The sequence below is a fragment of the Equus asinus genome, chromosome 12 (genome assembly GCF_041296235.1).
Source record: "Equus asinus isolate D_3611 breed Donkey chromosome 12, EquAss-T2T_v2, whole genome shotgun sequence".
Classification (NCBI taxonomy): Eukaryota; Metazoa; Chordata; class Mammalia; order Perissodactyla; family Equidae; genus Equus; species Equus asinus.
The window spans coordinates 37,003,255-37,026,818 of record NC_091801.1 but is presented as its reverse complement, the minus strand read 5'-3'; the positions used below and the strand labels follow the sequence as shown (position 1 = coordinate 37,026,818).

General features: G+C 37.0%; 1 protein-coding gene across 1 annotated transcript; it reads right to left on the bottom strand.

The window, feature by feature from the left end:
- Positions 1 to 345: 345 nt before the first annotated feature.
- On the bottom strand, positions 346 to 22,490 carry OSGIN2 (oxidative stress induced growth inhibitor family member 2). Its single transcript, XM_014853399.3, has 6 exons — positions 21,788 to 22,490; positions 14,547 to 14,701; positions 9,097 to 9,233; positions 8,322 to 8,513; positions 5,214 to 5,305; positions 346 to 2,654 (listed from the first exon to the last, which is right to left on the bottom strand). The coding sequence occupies exons 1-6, from the start codon at positions 21,829 to 21,831 to the stop codon at positions 1,625 to 1,627; spliced, it is 1,650 nt and encodes a 549-aa protein (XP_014708885.1). The 5' UTR covers positions 21,832 to 22,490; the 3' UTR covers positions 346 to 1,624.
- Between the last annotated feature and the right edge of the window lie 1,074 nt (positions 22,491 to 23,564).

Here is a 23,564-nt window from a genome sequence, read left to right as displayed (position 1 = left end):
ATCTTTATAGCTATCTCATTTTCAATTTAGAAATGACATTAAAAAAAAATCCAATCCAACTCACTCAGAGCTCCTAAGAACAGGCAAGCTGGAGAGTGCTCAATCAAGTGCAATCAGGATTTTACACCATATCAGTAGGTTGAAATTAATTTGAAAACAATTTGCCATCAAAGTAAACTAAAACTGGATTATATTGCTAAAATCAAATTAATCTGACATGTTTATCAAGAGTGTAAGAATTCATCTGAAACAGCTAGTTGGAGGAAGAAGTACATTCTGAACAATTTTAAGATAAATTATATTTTAGGAACAGAATGTTGCAATAAGATGTACAGAATACTGATACTGTAGTCCATTTTTTAATACTAAGAAAAAATGGAATAGTTAGACATTCAATAAACACATTCCAGATGTAAATTAAAAAAAAGAAATTCAATTTGCCATAGAGAACTTCAGAAGAAAGACTTTATCTTACACTCAGAATTCTGGGGATTTGTGTATAAATAACAGACATTAAGCACACTTAAATATAAATTAAGATACAGCATATAATTCAATAAATAACCATAGTATGAGCTGCTCTGTCATCTCCAGTGAATAAATTTCAAAGTACTCATCTTGAGAACGGAGAAGACAGATTTTAACCTTATTTTCAATTTTGACCTAAAGCAATACCCAAATAGTATTACAATGTTAGAAGTCCTTATGCCCAAATATCTTAGTTTCAGTGACAAATTTAACTCAGTGGTCACACAGGGATAAGTAGTTCCTTTCACAGTTCACTGAACTGCAAACTAGATTGTTAACGCTAGTTAAGTAGAGAATAAACCTTCAAAACAAGTCCTGGCCAGGTTCCTGGATGTCTTAAATATATGCCAACATTATTGGACTGTTTAAATTATTAGAAGCTAAGAATATGAAGTACCTGTTAAGGTTTCAATAAAAATACTTTTCATATTTGGTAATAAATTAATTTACGTAATTGGTAATTTCAAAATAAATAAAACCTGAGTTGTAAATGCCTCCTATCCCCAACCCACCCCCAGCATACATAACCTTGTATCCCACTGTCATTTAGACCAGTGTCTCTCAAACTTTAATGAGCATACATATTCCTTGAGAATCTTATTAAGATGCAGTTTCTAATTCAATATGTCTATTGTCGGGCCTCAGAACCTACATTTCTAACAGGTTACAACTGAAGCAGATGCTGATCTTTGCACTACCCTTTGAGCAGCAAGGTGACCCAATATATACTGAGGACAATTTCTGGCCTATTGACTGTATGGTTTTATAGATTCAAGGCTGTAATATTTTAAAATCAGACATAACCAAAAATGATCACAAAAAGTAAGTCTTGAAAGAAAACCATGTTTCACTTAAGTGAGAGCTTAAAGTATACCAAATAGGCAGTGTTTCTACTTGTCTGAACACTGGCAGTTTTGATACATTACAATATAAATCAGGACACCAAGTTCTTGTAACTTTAAAAAATAGTTACTATAGCTTGAGGCTGTTCTCCAGCTAGTTCAAAGTCCAGAAATTCAAGCCAGTACACTGCAAAACCACTATTAAAAATCTTTTAACAGTAAACTGTCCATATAAAATTACTTGTAAACTTGCTTTAAGCTATCCCATCTCCTCCTCCTCTTTCAACAAATAAATGCTTTTTCTTCTGTCTTGTAGCTAAACAGCGTGTAATACCCAATGCCCCTCCCTTTAAGAATCGAACAAAATTGTCTCCAACCAAAGGACCCAATGCAAAAAGGTTAGCTTCTTTAATACACTCGTAGGTATATGCATCTATTTCCACAGGATTACCCTTACATGTGATTGGCTGGCTTGAGTTATGACCGAGGTAACACCCTTGCTCCTTCAGAAAAGACAGGTTGGGATGAGAACCTATCAATACTACTGCTGCAGAGAGCTTAAATATATTCTTCAATCCAGAGATGCTTTGAAGAATACATTTCATGTCCGACTTAAACGAAAGCACATGGTGTTCAGGAAAACTCGTATAATCAGATAAAAGATTTGAGTCTACAGAATATAACTGAGTACACATCATATGATAGACTTTATGGTATTCTGGATAAAGCTTTTTGGGAAGCTGTTTGAAAATTAAGCTTGGATCAGTTACTCGTCTGCGAAATACATGAATCACAGGGATATTATTGTTGTAAGCGCACAGTACTGCATCAGCTGCACTAAGCCCAGAACCTACAATTAACACTGGATCCACTTTGCCACTCAACTTTCCTTTGTTTATAGCAGCTCCAAATTCAGGCATTGAATGAAACACAAAAGGAAAATCTTCCCCTTCAATTTCCAGATGGGCAGGAGAATCCAATGTTCCAGTTGCCAGAGCTACATTCTCAGCAAACAGACAGAAGGGAACGTGGGAACCATCTGCTACTCGCTGATAACCCCTGATCTCCCAGTTTCTCTTGATAAATTGTGACTTCTCTATCTGTAAATGCTGCGTTGAAATATTTCTGTCTGGACGATCATCATCATCTTGATCTCTGTAGAGTCTTGATACAGACGTAATGTAAGTATTCTCTCTGAAATTCTTCTGAAGACCCATGACTTTTACATAATGTTTATAGTAGCGAGCTATTTCCTCTGGCATAACTCGATCCCCTTTAAGCTTTCTAAAAAAGGGAAAGGAAAAATATCTTAGCCGGATAGTACTTTTAGTTTCTATGATTATTACTTCTCTACCTAGTAAGCTATTATATCTTTTTAATTCCTCTGGACTAAGTTAGAAATTATCCTAACAAAGAAAGCAAGGTTTTCTTTTTCTTTTTAAAAATGTTGATAAATTAGTTTTATCAATAGAAGTCCCATAAGAGTAGAGACTATATTTAATGCATCTTTGTTTCCCCAGTGCCTTGGCATATAGCTGTTCAGATTAGCTGCCTTTATCAATAACTTATTAAATAAATGAAGGGATTAAAATGTGGATATCTGAAAATTAGACTGTTTTATAGTCTATCTCACAATTGTAACCTATAACTAGACTGAATTATTTAGATTACAATTGTTGAGATATTGCAAGTCTAACTAATACATATACTTTTTTATTTTTAAGATTTTATTTTTACTTTTTCTCCCCAAAGTGGCCCCAGTACATAGTTGTATATTTTTAGTTGTGCGTCCTTCTAGTTGTGGCATGTGGGATGCCGCCTGAGCATGGCTTGATGAGCGGTGCCATGTCGGTGCCCAGGATCCGAACTGGCGAAACCCTGGGCTGCTGAAGTGGAGCGCACGAACTTAACCACTCGGCCACGGGGCCGCCCCCATACATATACTTCTTAAAGATAATATGTACCATCTTGACACGATTTTTAATGAGTTGCTTTCTGTTTTCATGATGAGCAAAAATAACTGTCTTTTGAACAAAATCATCTAAGTAAATAAGATATGACATTTCTTTCTGTGTTTTCCTACTCATAAAGAGATCTATAAATATAATCTGCTCTTTATGAAAAAATGCACTAGTACCTCTTTCATTTTCCACTTGAACTTTAAAGCAGTGGATATTAGTAGCCCTAAACACTGTACCCCAATTAGAGATAAATAATAATAAAAACATACCTACCCAAATTGTTTCACATAATTCATTATAACTTGGAAGAAAGTCATAAAAATTTCTTCTTAAAATTTAATTATTATAAGATTTAGAATGTATTAACTATTTTTATAGAAACCCTATGTAGTAGTTACTACTATTATTATCTCCTTTTTACAAACTAGGAAATTGACAGCAGTAATTTAAGTTGTTTGGCCAGGGTCACAACATTAGAAGTTGTACAGTCAGGATTCAAACCCTCCCACTCTCTAGAGATCTAAGAGTCTTCTCAACACTATGCAAAGGCAGGAACTAAAGCTAATTATTTATCACAAGACTCATTTTCACATATAATTTCAATACAGAGTATGCCCAACTTAGAAGGATGAACACTGCTGGTATATAAATCACATAATCCCTTTTTTACCCACATCACAAAGGGAAGAATATTGAGCAATTTCACTTGCTTGCTTAAAAAGAATCAAGAACTCGTACAACTTGCCTGATTTTGCAACTTTACATTTCAAACTCATATAAAATTCCATTTTAAAAAACCCAAAAGGAATGTGAAATGTTTAATCTCAATTATTCATGCTGGTCTAAATTTGCTCTCCTTAAATCTTCTCAAATTAAGGATAATTTCTGTGAATTAACATGGTTTCTACCTGGCAGGAAGTCAAGCATTCAAATGTTATAGCCCTGTTCTAACCAACTTCCTGCTTTATTGTTTCTGTGAGCAGTCAAATTAGACTAGGTTCTCTGGATTAGTAATTCCTATCTAATTTAATATTTACTATCCTTGAAAATAACGGGGCTTTTCATATTTCTCTTTTTAAATTTCAAGTTCTTTCTCCCAAAATAAATGAACTTGAACTCTTCCAAGTTGAAATTTCTTTTGAGTTACTCCTACTTTCATATTTCTTATTAAATATTTACCTCTATATCCAAGGAGCCAATCTCACAGATTCTAGTTTATTCCATCATTCTAAATTATAAATGATATACACTCTTCTACGCTGAAAGTCAAACACTTTTGTATGTATACATGAGATATGCATACATGAAGTTATGTATCCACTAACAAAATAAGTGTAGAAAGGATATATGGGTGGATGAGAAAGTACTAAACGTAGAGTGGTTTAACAGGAGAGTGGGATAAATCCATGATTAACAAAGAAATCAAAGGAACCCAATCTGGGGGCTGGCCCCGTGGCTGAGTGGTTAAGTTCGCGCTCCGCTGCAGGCGGCCCAGTGTTTCGTTGGTTCAAATCCTGAGCGCGGACATGGCACTGCTCATCAAGCCACGCTGAGGCAGCATCCCACATGCCACAATTAGAAGGACCCACAACAAAGAATATACAACTATGTCTCAGGGGGCTTTGGGGAGAAAAAGGAAAAGAATAAAATCTTAAAAAAAAAACAAAAGGAACCCAATCTGTAGACAATCCCTTACCTCTGTGTGCTTAGTTCTATAACATCTCCAAAATGTAAACTAGCTCATAATCACTGCTGGAAAAAGGTTTTATTTGAAATAAACACACATTTATATTATTCATTTACAGGATCAAAAATACTTCGAAATTTGACAACAGATTCTTTCCCATTGTACACTAAAGAATTTGACTAGTTTAATCTTTACCTTCGTTTGCTGGACACCCAATCTTTAAATTTAAGTCCAGGTAGCTCCATCCAATTTCCAAAGCTGATTGTCAACATGGAGCCTTCCATATTCTATTTGAAGAAAAATGAACAATCAAAAAACATATTTCAGCAGTAACATGGATTTTTTTCTTTTTAGCCAAACCCACTTCAGATTTCATTTTCTCTATAAAGTAAGAATCGAGTATTTCTAAGCAGGAAGGTGGAAAAAAAAGGATAGAGGTTTGAGAAGAACTTAATAAGGAAATAGTAAAGGATTGCCAAATGTAGTGTTCAGGACCCAACTGACATTGGAGAATACTTTTCACAGTTGTACGAATTTTTTTCTTTTCTGGTAATGTTTTATAGGAAAAGATAAAGTGCACAGTTGTATGAATTGCTTTTTTTTGCCAAGCCCATGTGATCAAGGAAATTAGGAGAATGGTTAAGTCGATGGATTATAGAACCTAAGCTGGACAGGTAAGGAGGTTAAAAATCAGGGCCTGGAACATTCTCTGTGTTACAAGTTTAGGTACAGTGTTAAGTAACGGGGTGATGCAGCTGGAAGAACAGAAAGTTGTGATCCTGAAGATTTGAGAATTTAGGTGTTTACAAGTTGAGTAGTTAGGAAAGGTAAGAGTTACAGTGGAGCCACTGGAGTTAGTACCTAATGAGGAATGGAAGAGAAGATCATTGAGAATGAAGAGATTAAGAGACTAAGACGTTAAGGTGTTGGATCTGTGTCACGTAAAGGTAAAGTTATTCAAGGTGAAATAAAAGTTGGGATATAATGGAAGACAATGAGTTAGGTGCCACAGATTCAATAATTGAGGGGCTCATTCTGGAATGGTAGAGAAGCTAGAAAATGACAACCTGTTCAAACGAACAAGGGCTTCTACACAAGAGCAATAGGGAATAAAGTCAGCACCAATGTCACTAGCCAACCCGATAGGACATGGGGCTATGGGAGAATGAACAGACTCCACTTCAGAGAGCTGGAGCGAGGGTGGTATCTTCAGGAAAGAGCAAGCTTTCAAGAAAAGAAGTAGAAGTAGGACATAACTGAAATGAGTGTAGGAAAGCTTGTTTATTACTAAATGGAGTTGAAGGGACATAGAAAGTCTGGAAGTGAGGAAAGTGGTGAGAAATTGGATCACAAGAGAAACAGAACTATATAGAGACTAATATGAGAGGAAAAAGACTTAGGGAGCTTACATTTGAGTAATAACCAAGGTTAACTGAAATGTATGTGAAGCACCACAGGGGAGATAACTGCCTAAACAAACAGTCCTACAGTCAAGCACTATGAGATTAAGAATAAATTATAGAATGCAGAGGTGGGGACAAATAATTATGCCTGGGAAAGTAAGGAAGCTTCATAGAAGTGATGCTTGACAACTGGATCACAGCTCAAATATCGTTTATCTATATCCCTATTCTAGTAGATATGAGGCATGAAAAAAAATTCAGCAAGTTGTAGGTATATTTCAGCTTTAACACTGACTCAAATGTGTTTTCAGCAATCAAGGCTTAACCATACTTTAACTTTCCTATATATATAAGTGGAAGAAATGAAGTAACAGAGATCAATTATTGCCTGCACATTTTTCTAAGCAGAAAAATATAAGTACAATATAAAACCTGAGGAACTTAGAGAATGTAGTCTAAAAACTTTTTAAAAACATATTATGGCTTTTTCAAGAAATACAGTTTTATTAAGAATGTTACTTATTAATAGAGCAAATTTAAACACTTAAGTTAAAAGGCACAGATAATTTGGTAGTTGCTACCTATTACCATAAAGAGAATTAAGATTAAAAAGAGTCAGTGAGGGGCCGGCCCAGTGGTGCAGTGGTTAAGTGCACACGTTCCGCTTCTTGGCGGCCCGGGGTTCGCTGGTTCGGATCCCGGGTGCGGACATGGCACCACTCGGCACACCATGCTGTGGTAGGCGTCCCACATATAAAGTGGAGGAAGATGGGCACGGATGTTAGCTCAGGGCCAGGCTTCCTCAGCAAAAAAAAGAGGAGGACTGGCAGTAGTTAGCTCAGGGCTAATCTTCCTCAAAAAAAAAAAAAAGTCAGCAATATATTTAATCTAGAAAGTCCCCAAATACCCTGAAACAATCAGTTGAAAAATTAAATGTAAACAACTTTAAGACATGTAACACTGCACGAATACAGGAAGATCTAAGTGAAGTACTAAATATTGGATATTTAATGTTAAAATTCCCATGAAGTCTATTTCATAAATATAGCAAAAATTATTTATTTGTACAAGAAATGAGCACTCACTAGACACTGTACTAACTGCTAAGGACACAAAAGTGAAGAAGAATTATTAGTTGCTGCTCCCTAATAAAATGCGCTATTGGTTCTCTGGCTTAACCTCTGCTATGAACTGAACTGTGTCACCCCCAAAACTCCATATGCCGAAGCCCTAATCCCCAATGTAATGGTATTTGGAGATGGGGCCTTTGAGAGGTAATTAGGGCTAGATGAGGTCATGCAGGTGGTGCCCTCATAGTAGTATTAGTGGCTTTATAAGAAGAGAAAGAGAGAGAGCACTCTCTCCACCATGTGAGGACACAGCAAGAAAGCAGCCATCTGCAAACCAGGAAAAGGACCATAACCATGAACTAAATACACCTTGATCTTAAAACTTCCTAGCCTCCAACTGTGAGAAATAACTATCTGTTGTTTAAGCCACTCAGTCCATGCCCAAGCAGACTAATACAACTTCTTTCTTTTACAATACTTTTCATTTACAATCTGGAAAATACAGGAAAAATAATGGATATTGGCATGAAATACTGTGTGAGATTTTGTAAACTCTAAAATGAATAAATTTTTTACTATGCAAAATATTCTTGAAATATTTTCTGTATAATTCTTATAGAATAATATAGAGAAACACTTATGCTAAGACTATCACTAATCAAATCTGGCTTAACTTCTACTAGTAATTAACCCATATTTAACTGAACAGCATTAAAATTCTCAGCTAAATATTTGGTAAACATCATATAACATTGTATCATAATGTTTAAGAATCAAAATGGTCTTATCAAGATGACATATAACAAAAATGCTAAGAAAAATATACTTACATGCCAAGCTCCACCAGGTGGACCTTTACCAAGAACTAAGTGAGGGATATAATGATGTTGTTCTAATTTCCAATGCAAAACAGATGGATAATCATACCCAAAGTCAGCATCTGGATGAAGAAGTGTGTCGAAAAGTACTGCAACTGGATTGGATGATCGGCCCTCAAGGCCCTCAGACAAGTATTCTAAGTCCTGAATGAATTTTTTAAAAAAGAAGGAAAAAAGGTAGATAGAATTTGGAAAAACAAACATAGCTATCATAATAATAGTGAAGGCCACTGCTCTAATCCAGCATTACCCAGATAGTGTGCTACAGAGCAGTGATGGTCCTTGAGATCTGGTTAGATTCTTTGGTCAAATAAATATGAGAAAAGGTTGGGTTTTAACAAAGCTAATCAGATCCTTTTACTGTAAAACTTGAAGATGCCTTTAATATGCTAATATACCTTAATATTTCTACCTTGATGCTCCAACAATAAAAAGCAGCACTTCCCAAACTTAGTTGAGCATAGGGCACCTATTAAAACTCCATCATAAAATAATTTAGGGAATTCTGCTCTAAACCAATTTAGGAAAATAAAGAGAAGTAACTCAGCAAAACATATTTACAAAATTTAAAGTTAAAATGATAGAAAATGTTATTTAGAAGAAAGGATTTTCAGCTAAGAAACACAGTGCTTCTGTAAGTAGAAAAACAACCTGAGTATTAAAAATAAAATTTAAAAGATTGACATGTAATAATAATAATATAATAATAATATAATAATAATACTACCTGATCAACAATGGAAAGATGTCTTGCTTCTTCTAATTTACTATGTAAGATTGTATTTGGATGTATTGCTTCTGATGACAAATATGGTCTATAGCCTGATAACATATAAGAAAGGCAGATTCCTGAAGGTCCATTTCCTTTTTAAAAAAAAAAGTGGAGAGAGGTGTGTCATGCATCTTAATACTCTTGTTCCTTGGCTTTTCTCGCTCACCAATTCCTCCTTCTCTAAACTCTTAAAACCAAATATTCACAAGATTCTGACTTCTGTCTTCTCCTGTTTTCTTTTGGGAGTCTCATCTACTTAAGCTTCAACTCCCTATTGCTACTGAATCCCAAAATTAGATCTCTAGGCTGACCTCTTCCCCAAAAATACATCCCACCATGCTATTTCTTCACTCCACCTGACTGACCCACTAATAACTTAGTCACAATGTTTTCAAAAGCAAATTCATGAGTTCCTTCATTTAGGTGCCCTATCCTTTTTAAACCTCATCCCTTCTCAAAGTAAGGTACGAGCAAAATCTTAAGTTAATCAGATTCTAATTCCAAACGTACTTTGTAAACCTATATCCATACAGTTGTCTGCTATTCTCACTCCTATACTCTCACTCAGAAGACAAAAATCTCCTCCTGTTTCTCCTCCATATTCACCTACTCCAAAATAATTTCACATTCTACATTGATGAGTTTTGGTAACACATGGTCCTCGTCATGTTACCCCCTCTATTCTAAAGGCCTTAATTGCTTGTTTCTGACTACCCAGTGTTCTCCATGTTCTGGTTTCAACCATGTTTCCAGTTCCATCTCCTATTACTGCCTTCCTATATTTTTATATGCTTTAACTAAAACCAAACCGGATTTTTTTGTTGGACCCTAACTACTTCCATTTCTCTAGTTCCTTTAGTATGGGCTGCCACTTCTTTATTATCTTCATCTATCAAAAACTGAATCCAACTAGGACAACTACTAGCCATCAGGAAAAAAAATCCTGTTCCTTGCCTAATATTTTTCCTCAAATAAAATAAGCTCAAAGATGTAAATATGAAAAGTAAAATCATAAGAATATTAGAAAACTGGATATTTCTACTTATAATGCTGGAGTGGGAAGCCTTTAAGCATGACACAAAACTCAAAAGACAAAAAGAAAAAGAAACCATTTGACTTTGTAAAAATTAAAAACAAATGACAAATAGTGGGAGTTAAGATCTGAGGTAAAGAGCTAATTTCCTGGAAGCAAAAAGAAAGACACAAAACTAAGAAGAAAAATCATACAATAATATTAACACACACAGAAAAAGCATCTGACAAAATCTAACACCTATTCATGATAAAAACTCTTAGCAACTACAAATATAGGGGAACTTCCTCAACTTGATAAAGAGCATCTACAAAAAACTTACAGCTAACATCATACTTAATAGTGAGAAGCTAGGTGATTTCCCTCTAAGATTGTTAAGACAAGGATGTCTCTTCTCACCACTCCTACTCAACACACACCATGATGGAAGACCTAGCTAATGCAATAAGACAAGAAAAGGAAATAAAATTTTGATACACAGATTGGGAAGGAAGAAATAAAACTCTCTTTGTTCGTCAATGCCATGATTATCTATGTAGAAAATCTCAAAGAATTGACCAAAAAACTCCTGGAACTAACAAATAATAGGAGCAATATTACACAATATGAGGTTAATATACAAAAGTCAATTGTTTTCCTATATACCAGCAATGAACAAGTAGAATTTGAAATTATACAACACTTATATTTGCACTTATATTTGCACAAAAAAGAAATACTTGGGTATAAGTCAAACAAAATATATGTAAGATCTATATGAGGAAAACCATTAAAACTGGTGAAAGAAATCAAAGAATATCTAAATAGATGGAAAGATATTCCATGTTCACAGATAGGAAAACTCAATATTGTTAAGATGTCAGTTCTTCCCAACTAGATCTACAGATTCAATGCAACCCAAATAAAAATCCCAGCAAGTTACTTGGTGGATATTGGCAATTGACTCTCAAGTTTAAATGGAAAGGTGAAAAGACCCAGAATAGCCAACACAATACTGAAAAACAAAGTCAGGACTGACACCATCTAACTTTAAGTCTTACTATAAAACTACAATCAACAAGATAGTGTGGAAATGATGGAAGAATAATAGGCAAATCAATGGAACAGAATAGAAAGCCTAGAGAGAAAGCCTCACAAATACAGTCAACTTATTTTTGACAAAGAGCAAAGGCAATCCAATGGAGAAAGGATAGTCTTTCCAACAAATGGTACTGAACAACTGGATATCCACATGCAAAATTACGAATCTAGATGCTAATCTTCTATCTTTTACAAAAATTAACTTGAAACAGATCATAGACCTAAATATAAAACAAAAAAATTATAAACCTCTAGAACATAGGAGAAAATCCAAGTGACTTTGGGTTTGGTAACTGAGTTTTTACATATAACACTGAAAGGATCCATGAAAGAAAAAATTGATAAGCAGGACTTCATTAAAATTTAAAATTTCTGCTCTGTAATAAACACTGTTAAGAGAAAGAAAAGTCCAAGACTGGGAGAAAATATCTGCAAAAGATGTATTTGATAGAATACTTGTTTGTAACATGTACAAAGAACTCTTAAATCTCAATCAACCCCAAGAAAACAAACAACCCAATCAATTGAAAAGTAGGCAAAAGATCTGAGCAGACACCTCAAAGATACATAGGTGGCAAATGAGCATATGAAAAGATGCTCAACCTCATATATCATTACAGAATTTCAAATTAAAACGAGATACCACTACACACCTATCAGAACAGCTAAAATCCAAAACACAGAAAACTTCAAATGCTGACAAGGATGTGGAACAACAGATACTCCTGTTTATAGCTGCTGGGAATGCAAAATGATAATAGCCACTTTGGAGGACAATTTGACAGTTTCTTAAAAAGCTAAACACAGTCTAACCATATGATCTAGCAATCACACTCCTAGGTATTTAAACAAATGAATTGAAAACTTAATGGCCATGCAAAAACCTACACATGCATGTTTATAGAAGCTTTACTCATAATTGTCAAAACTTTGAAGCAACCAAGATGTCCTTCCGTAAGTGAATGGGTAACAAAACTGTGAAGCATCCATACAATGGAATAGTATTCAGTAATAAAAAGAAATAAGCTATCAAGGCATAAAAAGCAGAGGAATCTTAAATGCATTAATGCTAAGTGAAAGAAGCCAGTCTGAAAAGGCTACACACTGTATGATTCCATGTATATGACATTCTGGAAAAGGTAAAACTATAGAGACAGTAAAAGATCAGTGGTTGCCAGAGGTCGGGAGTTGACAGAAAGGATGAATAGGTGGAGCACAAGAGATTTTTAGGGCAGTGAAACTATTCTGTATGATACTATAACAGTGGATACAAGACAGTATACATTCAGCAAAACCAACAGAACTGTACAACACAAAGAGTAAACCCTAATGTAAACTACAGATTTTAGTTAATAATGTATAAACGGTGATTCCTCAATTATAATAAATGTACCACACCAATTCAAGATGTTAATAATAGAGGAAACAGCAGGGGGTGGGGAGAAAAGGAGTATATGAGAACTCTCTGTACTTTCTGCTCAATTTTCCTGTAGACCTAAACTGCTCTAAAAATAAAGTCTATTAATTCAAATAAATATTAAATAAATGAAAAATAGTGCGAGTTAAGATGTGAGGCAAAGAGCCAAGTTTCTGGAATCAAAAAGAAACAACACTCAACAGACAAGAGGCAAAGAAACAGGCAGTTCACAGAGAACTATATAGGCAGAATGCTCTCTCACTCCCAAGAACCTATTACTTTACATAGCAAAAGGACTTTGTAGATGTGATTAAATTAAGGGCCTTGGGATGGGGAGAGTACCTTGGATTATCCAGATGGGCCCAATATAATCACACAAGTCCTTAAAAATAGAGCCTTTCCCAGCTGGGGGGAGGCAGAAACATGACTATGAAGAGCGAAACAACATTGCTGGCGTTGAAGATGCAGAAGGGGTCCAGGAGCCAAGGAATGCGCTAGCCTCTAGAAATTGTAAAAAGCAAGGAAACATTCTACCCTAGAGCCTCCAGAAAGGAATGCAGCCCTGCTGATACCATGATTTTAGCCCAATCAGACAAGTGTTGGACTTCTGCGAGATAAATTTTTTGTTTAAAGCCACTAGGTTTGTGGAAAAGTGTTATGACAACACAAAACCAATACCTCTATTAAGGAAATTAGCTCTTTATCTATGCTCAGACTGGTGGTGATACTGCCGGCAGTAATGGCTCTAATACATTAGGTTAAGCTACTCATTGGCTAGCTGGGGCAAAATAGGAATGGACTGTTTTGGAGCGAGTGCAGTGGGCAGGAACAGATGAAGGTAGTTTTTCCTCTTCTAACACTCCCATAGCCCAGGTAGAACAAGACATTTACTCATTCCAAGACATGCAGGATGGAAAACCAGGGTTGGAAAATGGAACACAAGGTATGATCTGAGATATCCTGGATGAGAACTACTGCAAGAACTGTCATCTCCTCCAGAGGGCAATCTAACATAGAACTATCTTGCTTTCCTCCTTTCCTTCCTTCCTTCCCCTCATCTCCCACAAGCCAGTCAGGGGACAGGACTTTTCACTCCTTCCCATTAACGTTGAAACAGGCTATCAAAGAAACTAAGGAAGTTGTATGCCATCATGGTACGTTATGTCCCCTAATTCTTTCCTTCAGCTTGGCTTCACCTTATAGTACTTATTTGATTTCATGAGTCTGAATATTAGATGAAAGATATACATGACAGGTAATTAAATACATGCAATAAAACTAAATCATAAACTTTATAATTCTAAAGTAATTAGGTTCTATATATAGCTTAATTTTTAATATGCATATCTGTTGAGGTGGTACAAAGGATATATAATAGTTATGGTTCAGGTAATTATAAACATTACTGCAGAGTACTATAACGTTCATTACTAACTAAGCACTGGTTACTAACTTGCACAAGTTATTCAACTTCTGAGTTTCCCTGTCTATAGCTAGCCCTACAACATCAGAGGGCTGTCAGGTTGTAAGGCATAATCCAATAACGTACACAGAATGCTCTGTACAGGGATCTAAGAATACTGTTGTTCATCTTTACCATGACACTGTCATATAATTAACACAACCAATAGACAATATTTTTAAATAACAGAGTAATATTCATCCTTCAATGAAAAGATGTATTCTAACATAGAATCTAATATCAGATTAACAAATTACTCTCTCCAATGATTTGGTTATTGGTTATTTTACCATATCAAACAACCTAAGAATACTTTTCAATACAATCCTAAGAACTTGTGCTATGTAACTGTACACTTATAAAAGTAGTAAGGATCATAACTGTAATTTAAGAGATAAAATGCGATAACTTACCTATTACTACCACAGGCAAAGTCACTGATGAATCTTCAAGTAAAGTAGTTTCTTCAACTAATGGCATAGCTTTAACTTTTCGCCCCAAATTATCACCAAAATATTGCACTAAGGAATTAAAAATCTCTCCTTCGGTTTCAGTGTCACTATAACTTCTTTTTTAAAAAAAACATGGAACAAAATGAGACACATAAAGTCAATATAGCCCTTATAAAAATCTGTCATTACTCAGATTTTATTTAGTCCATAAAATATTCAATATTCCATAAAAGGAAAAAAGGAAATCCTTCTGATTAATGCCTTCAAATTAACAGCTTAGCTACATGTCAACCTACACCACTTCCAATGTCAGAAATCCTGAATAGCTGCTAATATCTCTTTAGCACCTTGTAGGGAAGTCCTACATAAGACAAGTCCTAAATAAGAAGTTATTTTTAATGATCAAAGACATAGCACTGTATTGAGGATTTTTATAATTCTCTGAGAGCTCCTAGGAATGGCTAGTTTCTCTTCTTTTTTCTCACTGATAAAAAGGTGAGTGCATTAACGGCAGTATATTTAGAGTAGTCACATATAATATTTTAAAGAGAAGTTACTGTGCTTATATATTACAAATTGTGCATTTTGGTAAAAAAATGAAGTATATATCATATTTATTCTCAAGGAGATAATGAAATATGGAAAATCTTAATGTTGATTTCTAATCTACCTTCTTTCTCAATTGCCTCCTTAGAAACTAGTTTTAGCATTCTGACGTGGCCACACAATAAATGGAGTATACTCCAAGCAGAGTTAACGTTCTACATTACATTTGAGATTACTTCAGAATAGAATCCCCAAGTTACTTTTCATCTTCATATAGTTAGCAACAGGCCAGTGTCTGGAAATATTAAACTGAATACCAACTAATGGGTGAGTGCGTTTAATACTATTACCAAAACAATAAACATGGGATGGATGGGTTGTTTCATCGGACTCATTGATTCCGGAGGAGGGTGATAAGTGGAAAGAATCACAGACCAAAATTTCTGCTTCCCTTTAAATTTACAAGTTCCCAATATACCCTAGGATAGGGCAGAGTTCCCTAGAACACACTGACAGCTCTCCTAAACTGAAGATGTAACTTCTACCCCGAATATTTGGACTCCCCTAACTATACACGGCCCCTTTTGGCCAGAATACTCTTTGGTCGTGGCTACTAGAGAAAGCCCTTCCTCACACTGCAACCCTGGCCCTGGAAGAAATATCTTGTGCATAATCCATCCCTTTCAGATCATTCCAATTACTACATCTTATCAGATCCAGGTGTACTAGCTGTCTTGCCTGCTTCTGCTTCTTGGCAACTGAACTCAACATGAATGTATTATACTCAGGCCTGTCCCTGATATTTCTCCTAAGTGTGTGCCAGAGACAGTTCTCCAGCTCCCTCAGAATGCTTCTGACCAAAGTCCTTTTGGATACCCAGGCCTGATTAATATAATTGTGGTTGTAAGGGCCACAATTCTTTTTCAGGAGATGCAGACCTCATCTTCAGTTTCTTCCAGACATCCTTACCTCAAACAGTGTTGTGTTTCTATATATATAACCTGAGAAATAATAAAAATGATCATCACTCTAAATTTCTGGCAATTAAACAGATGTCTCCTTCTTCAAACCTTAAACATTTCACATTAAAAAACAGGGAGGATATGCTTGGGGTTGACTCTTAGAGTCAACTTAAGAGTATATATATATATATATACTTAGTAAGCTAGACTACTTAAATTATTATCTGATATCCTGTACACTCTGAAAGCAACTGATGATCCTTTGAATGACAGCATTTTAGCAGTTACTACCATATTTGACTTTATAAGCAAAACTCAATGATATAAAATGCCTTGGCCGGTTTCTTCAGTCTACAAATAAATACTGTGAAATGAATACTTAACATTCAAATGTTTCTTAAGACCACAAGCAAACTATGGCTAGAAGAGAAGTGTTGGCTTAAACAAACTAACTCCAAATCACTTTGCTTAAAGGTACAGCAGAATACAATTTTTGTATAACTCATTAAGAGGCATCTAATATTCTAAGTCAGGATGTCTCAAGAAATCTTTTTTTTTCTGGTAGGCCTCAATTTTAATACAGCTATCAACTCTATATACTGACTATACATTTTATAAGCAAGTACTTTTCATTACATTGGACTTGTCCTCTCAAAGTGGTTTATACCTAAGAAAAAACTGGAGAGGTTAAGACAATCAGAAATAAAATGCCTCCCCTGTTGGGCTTCTATTAACCAAGAAAGACAGCTAGCTTTCAAGAGCCCCAAAACATAAGAAACATAACAGCTTATTTGATTGGGGCCTAGACCAAAGTAAATAAAGGGAGCCTGGAAAGAAAATGCCTTTTTTTTTTTTTAAACAAGGCCTTTAATGAGATGTAATTCATGTATTATAAAACACCCTTTTAAAGTGTACAGTTCAGGGTTGTTAGTTTTGCAATTACCACCACTAATTCCAGAAAAATTTTTATCACCCCAAAAGTATACACCCCTGCCACCCCCCCAGCTATTAGCAACCGCAAATCTACTTTCTGCTTTATTGGATTTGCCTATTCTGGACATTTCATATAAATGGAACCCCTTATACATTATGTCGCCTTCTGTGTCTGACTTCTTCCACTTAGCATGTTTTCAAGCTTCACCCATGTAGTAGGACGTACTGGTACTTCACTCCTTTTTATTCCTGAATAATATTCCATTGCATAGATATAATATTTTGTTTAATTCATTCATGAGCTGATGAACATTTGGGTTGTTTCTACTTTTTGACTTATGAATAATGCTGCTATGAACATTCACATATAAATTTTTGTGTGGACAAATGTTTTCATTTCTCCTGCATACACTCTCAGGAGTGCATGCAATGACTGAGCCATAAACTCTATTATATTTAACATCTTGAGGAATTGCCAAACTATTTTCCAAAGTCGCTATACCATTTTACAACACCAACAGCAATATATGAGAGTTCCAATTTCTCCATATTCTCACCAACACTTATTTTTTAAACTACCCTAGTGAGTGTGAAGTGGCACCTCATTGCAGTTTTGATTTGAATTTCCCTAATAACTAGTAATGTTAAGCATCTTTTCATGTACTTATTGACCATTTATTTATCCTCTTTGGAGAGACACTCAAATTCTTTGCCCACTTTCAAATTGGATTGTCTTTTTATTGTTGGGCTTTAAAAATTCTTTATATATTCTGGACACAAGTCCTTTTCAGATACATAAATTGCAATATTTTCTCCCAATCTGTGGGTTGTCTTCTCATTTTGTGTGTTTTCTTTTTTTTAAAGATTGGCAACAGATTTTAGCTCAGGTGCCAATCTTTTTTCTTCTTCTTTTTCTCCCCAAAGCCCACCAGTGCATAGTTGTATATTCTAGTTTTCTAGTTGTAGGTCTTCTGGTTGTACTATGTGGGACGCCACCTCAGCATGGCTTGATGAGTGGTGCCATGTCCGTGCCCAGGATCCGCGATGGCAAAACCCTGGGCCGCCGAAGCAGAGCACACAAACTTAACCACTCAGCAACAGGGCCAGCCTCTATGTTGTTTTTTGAATCACAAAAATTATAATTTTTGATCAAGTCCAATTTATTTTTTCTTTTGTTGCTGTGCTTTTGGTGTCATATCTAAGAAACCACTGCCTAACCCAAGATCACAAAGATTTACTCCTGTTTTCTTCTACCAGTTGTATAGTTCTAGTTCTGATTCTTAGGTCTCTTATCCACTTTAAGTTATATGATGTGAGGTAGGAGTCCAACTTCATTCTTTTGCTTGTGGATATCCATTTGTCCCGGCACCATTTGTCGAAGAGACTTTGTCTGAGGATCCCATGGAAAACCAACTGACCATAAACGTAAGGATTTATTCCTGGACTCTCAATTCTTTTCCATTGATCTATATGACAGCACCACATTATCTTGGTTACTGTTTCTTTTAGTAAGTTCTGAAATCAGGAAGCATGAATCCTCCAACTTTATTCTTTTTCAAGATTGTCTTGGCTATTGTGGGGTCATTGCAAATGGATCTGCCTGTCAATTTCTGAAAAAAAGGCAGCTAGGATTTTGATAGGTTTGCACTGAATTTGTAGATCAATTCAAGGAATACAACCATCTTAAGAATATTTTCAATCCATGAACATGAGATTCCTTTTCATTTATTTAGGCCTTCTGTAATTCTTCTCATTGATGGTTTATAGTTTTCAGTGTACACTTCTTTAAATTTATGCATTTTTATATTATTTATTTCATATTATAAAATATATATACGTAGATATTATAAATAATATATTACATTATTTATATATTTTAAGTTTATTCCTAAGAGTTTCATTCTTTTTGGTGCTAGTATAAATGGAATTGTTTTAATTTCATTGTCAGATTGTCCATTGTTAGTGTATAGAAAGACAACTGATTTTTGTATAATGATCTTGTATTTTGCAATATTGCTGAATTTATTAGGTCTAGTAGGTTTTTTTGTGTGTGGGCCTCAAGCAATTTGACTGTAGTCTATTCCAACAACCAAGTAAAGTAGAGCCAAAGTTTTACCTTATCTAAATTCTCTACACATAATTTGTTCTGATTTTCTACTAGTCTTTGGGATAATCTGTGTATATATAAACTGTATATAATCTATAATATCGGTATAAACTATTTGTAATATACTTGCATGGTATTTGATAAATCTAATACTGGTTTAACACAGACAGGAAAACTGAAGCAAGAGAAGCAAACAAAGCAAAAATATGGTTCACTGGTTTTATAAAGCAACAATGAAACAAAGACCTAATAGTAAATATTCTTTCTAAAAAATTCAGAGCCTAAGTTATAAATTTAGTATTGCTGCACATGTTTTACACACATAGAAAAATAGTTACCTACTGTTAGGCATCAAAAGACTCCTTGAAATTTAAGATGATTTTAGAGGCCTTCCATCCTGTGTTTTGGAAACACTATAGTCGAAAGCCTCAAAAAAAAATTTACAAGGACAGCATAGGCATAATACTTGGATAACAAAAACTTGTCTCACATCTAGCAATACTTCTTTAAATGATCCAACTGAAATGAAATGCTTTACTATCTGAATTTTTATAGTCTTTGGAAGCATAATCCTAAATTGTTACCAAACTGATACTACCATATGAAAAGAAGGTTCTAAAGTCACAAATGAAGTCAGTCACACTCTTCATCTTCCAGAACAGAAATATGGGGATTTCTCCCTTGGAAAGTTAATAGACAGTTCTCTCACAACACCTATCCTTTCAGAAATTTGACAAGATCCAAAATGCAGATGTCACAATCTGTTTTAAAATGTGTGTTCCTAATGAAATTGTTCCAAAAATAGCATTAGTAAATTATAAAAATTCTCCTAAAAGAGCTGTTTTAAATATTGTTTTATTTTTTAAATTTTACATGCAACAGAGCTGTTTTTACAATGGAAATATGGTTTATTAATTAAAACTTCTATCTTTTGGCTAATATGCTTGTTTTCCTTTATCCCTCAAGATCAAAATATAGCAAATACTTTGTTTTCATCACGTCCTCCAAACTTCTGTACAAAGAGGTAACCATATGTTACTCACCACCTAGGCTTAATTGAATAGATATGAATCCCAAGCTGCATCTTAAGAGTTCAACTGTACCAACAGATGACAAAACGCTTTCAGACAGTATTTTCTGAAAGGCGAGTTATTTAATCAGGGGCTTCAGTTTAACAAGTTTTCACCAGGGGAACCTGTTTTCCAAAACTCTCCAAAGTAGATCTGATACTCTCAAACCACTGTCTGTCAAGTAATCAACAAAAAAGTTTGCCTAGAACTTAAAAGCCAGCAGTTTATTACATAAAACAATTTTGTTAAATATCCAGAATTTAGAGACTTCTACAAAACGCACTGAGAAGCTGGGCAAGTTTGCATTATTGCTCTCTATTACAACAGCAGTTCTAAACCAGAACTGTGCCTCACACCCCTTTTGCAATTTGGTGAAGCTTCTGGACCTCTTCTTTGAATATTATTATTAAACACATGAAAGACACATAGGATTTACAAGGAAACCAATTATATTAAAATATGGTTATAAAAAGTAAATTGTGATTTTATATGTACTTTTCTACTGTATTAAGTAACAACTTCAGTGAGGTATAATTACTGTATTTTTGAATAAATAAGCATAAACAGTATCTTTAGATACATGCAACTGTAATGTGATATGAAAATGTTTGTGATTTTTATTGGTGACAAAGTCACAAATACTACCCTGATTTGTTGCTTATATTCGTAATTGAAGAAAATAATAGATTTTGGTTAAAATTTAGAGACTTGCACCTTTCTTTACATCCAAATTCATGGGCCACCTAAATTCTATCTACGAACCCAAATTTAAGAACTCTAGATCAGAGTTTCGTATTTCGCAGTCGCATATGTAAAGCAAGGTACTTTTAACTAATGTCTTCGCTAAGCTTAGTATTTCTTCGCCACAGGGTTAAAACCAGTTTCAAGTGTCTGGTGTTTCTCTCCACAATTGACTTAAGTATTGGCCAGCCATGCTAGATCTAGAACATACATTCAGTTTTATTTTAAAATGTGTTATCCTTATCATCCCTAAAAACTTGCCCCAGAATGTGAGTCTAGAATCGCCACATTTAATTTCTACAATATATATGGCTTACAATGACTAACACCTTAACCAGTCAGAACTTATCTGTAACTAGATCACACTACTAAACACTACCAAACATAAAATAAAACATAGTTCCCTACCTCCCTTCAACCCGGTAACTTAGGTTATTGGATTTCCGTAAAGACGGACATTTTAAACGGTGGGGGAGGGTCTTCACACCCCTTCACTAAAACTTTGCACTACTTATTAAGTCTCAGTTGGCAATGACCGACTCGCTCCGGGCCTAACCGGTCTCGCAGTCCCATGACTGGCATGGTCCAGGGCGAGGAAAAGGGGACAAGAGAGGAGAGTTCCCGGAGCGAGCAGCCCACCCAGCAGGGGCGGGAACCCCGACTAGGTAGGAACTCGCAGGAAGCGGCGGCAAGGCGGGGCGCGACGGGAGGCCGCTGCAGACCCGGGCGCTCGCCCTCCACCCGGACCCGTCCCGACCCGACCCCGCCAGCCCTCTGCCCACCCCGGCCCCGGCTGCGGGCCGGACAGTCCTGCTCCCTTCCCCTCCCCGGCGGAGAAGTCACCTGAAATGACCGGCCAGGGAGCAGCGACAACACCACACCGGCATGGAACGCGGCGCACAGGGCGTATGAGCGCGAACGCCACGGCCGCCGCCCCCAGCGGGGCTGCCGGTTCGCGGCGCCCGCCCGCTCGCTCGGGGTAGAGGGATCTGCGCGACACCCGCGCCTCGCCGTTGCCGCGGCTGCCCGGAAGCTGCGGTTCAGCAGCCAGCCGGGCTCTGGCGCGCCCAAGACCCCCTGAGGCTAGCAGCTTCCGCTTCTCGCCCGCCGGGAACCAGACGCCGGCAGCGGACGATCTCGGGGCGCCGCGGTGGGGGCGGGGCGGGACGCTGCGACGGCGGCGCGCGGGCTCCTCCTCGCAGGTGCGGCGAGGGGCGAGGCCGGCGATTGGTGGAGCCGCGGTCGGGGCGAGGGGCTGGGCCTGACGGAGCGGCGGCTGCGCGGGCCAGAGGCCGAGGTTCGCCCGCCGACCGTACGGGTTCGGCAGCGGCAGCCCAAGCGCTGGCCTTGTCCAGCGCCCCCTCCTCGTGCGCCCGACATGCGGCGTGGGGGCTTGGCGGGGCTGGGCGGATGCTCGTCGAGAGGGCCGGGTGACGAGAGGAAGAGAAAAAGTTGCCGACCCCGGTAGCCGGACGGCGCAGGGGAAATCCCTGCGTAACGTGCGGCCTCTGCCATTCGAGCCTCGCGGTGTCGCCGGAGTCGGTCCGCGGGGGCCTCCTGCCGAGGAGGCCCGGGAAAGGCCGATACCCGCCCCGGAAACCCTCCTTAGCGTCTTTCTCAGCGCTTGGCCCGGGCGCTGGCGCCTGGTGCTCCCGCGCGCTTCTCGCTCTTGACCCTGCATCACAGTTGCCTGGGGGAACTCACCAAACCTCAGGTGCCCGCGCCCCACCGCCAACAGTTCGGATTGTGGAAGTCTGGCTTCTCGAATGGGTCACCCTCTTTTCTTTAATTAAGCGGCTCGCAAACTTCCGCGATTGTGAGACTCACCTGTATCGCTGGTTAGCAATCTAGGTGCTCAGCCCCTCCCCCAGATTGACCGAGTCCGTTTCGAGAAGGAGGAAAGGACAGGAACATGCGTTTGTTAAATCCTTCCAGGTGATCGTGGTGTCAAAAAAGTTAGAAAAGTTATGAGTAATGAGCACACCTATTTGGTGGTGTTAAAAAGTAAAGGGGAGGGGGAAAAAAACCTAGAAGTGATTGATTGCATATCTTGTTGAACAGAGATGGCTTTCTATCTCTCCTCCCAAAAAATCTCCAATCATTTTTGCAGGTAAAATATAAGATACGTAAGTTTCTGTTTTTAAACAGTTTTATTTAAAAGTTCTCAAGTTTTGCTGAATGCTGTCATTGAACAGACTTGCGCTTAGCAGGTATTTTAGATTCTGTGGAGCTTAAAGGAAAATTGTAGGACTCAGCCTGCTTCAAAATTTCTGTTTTTCTGTTCTTTGAATTATTGACCGTTTGACACATTCATTTTACTTGAATGTTGTTTGAAAAATGAAGCATCAAGTTTTCTGTCAATATTCATAACATTATCCTTTTAAAGAACCTAAATTCTTGAAAGCTGTGTCAATCCAGAGAATTGAAATAATGTTTATAACTACAAGAATGTTTATAAGTACTTTGTATAACTTTCCCTTTATGGCTTGGTTTTCACTTTGAGTTCTCTTGTAGTATTTTCAAATCAATAATAAAGTGGGAGTGAACACAAACCATCATAGGTAACACTCACCCAGTGACCCATCAGGGCTGATGCTGGATAAGCCTTTAACTAACTGGA

Bases quoted from the DNA above. Each gene is read 5' to 3' on its own strand.
- OSGIN2 (XM_014853399.3), bottom strand. From the start codon at position 21,831: ATGCCGGTGTGGTGTTGTCGCTGCTCCCTGGCCGGTCATTTCAG. The intron at 8,514-9,096 runs GTAGTATTATTA...AAATTCATTCAG, and splicing joins ATCTTTCCATTGTTGATCAG to GACTTAGAATACTTGTCTGA. The intron at 5,306-8,321 runs GTAAGTATATTT...TTCTTCAAATAG, and splicing joins CACCTGGTGGAGCTTGGCAT to AATATGGAAGGCTCCATGTT.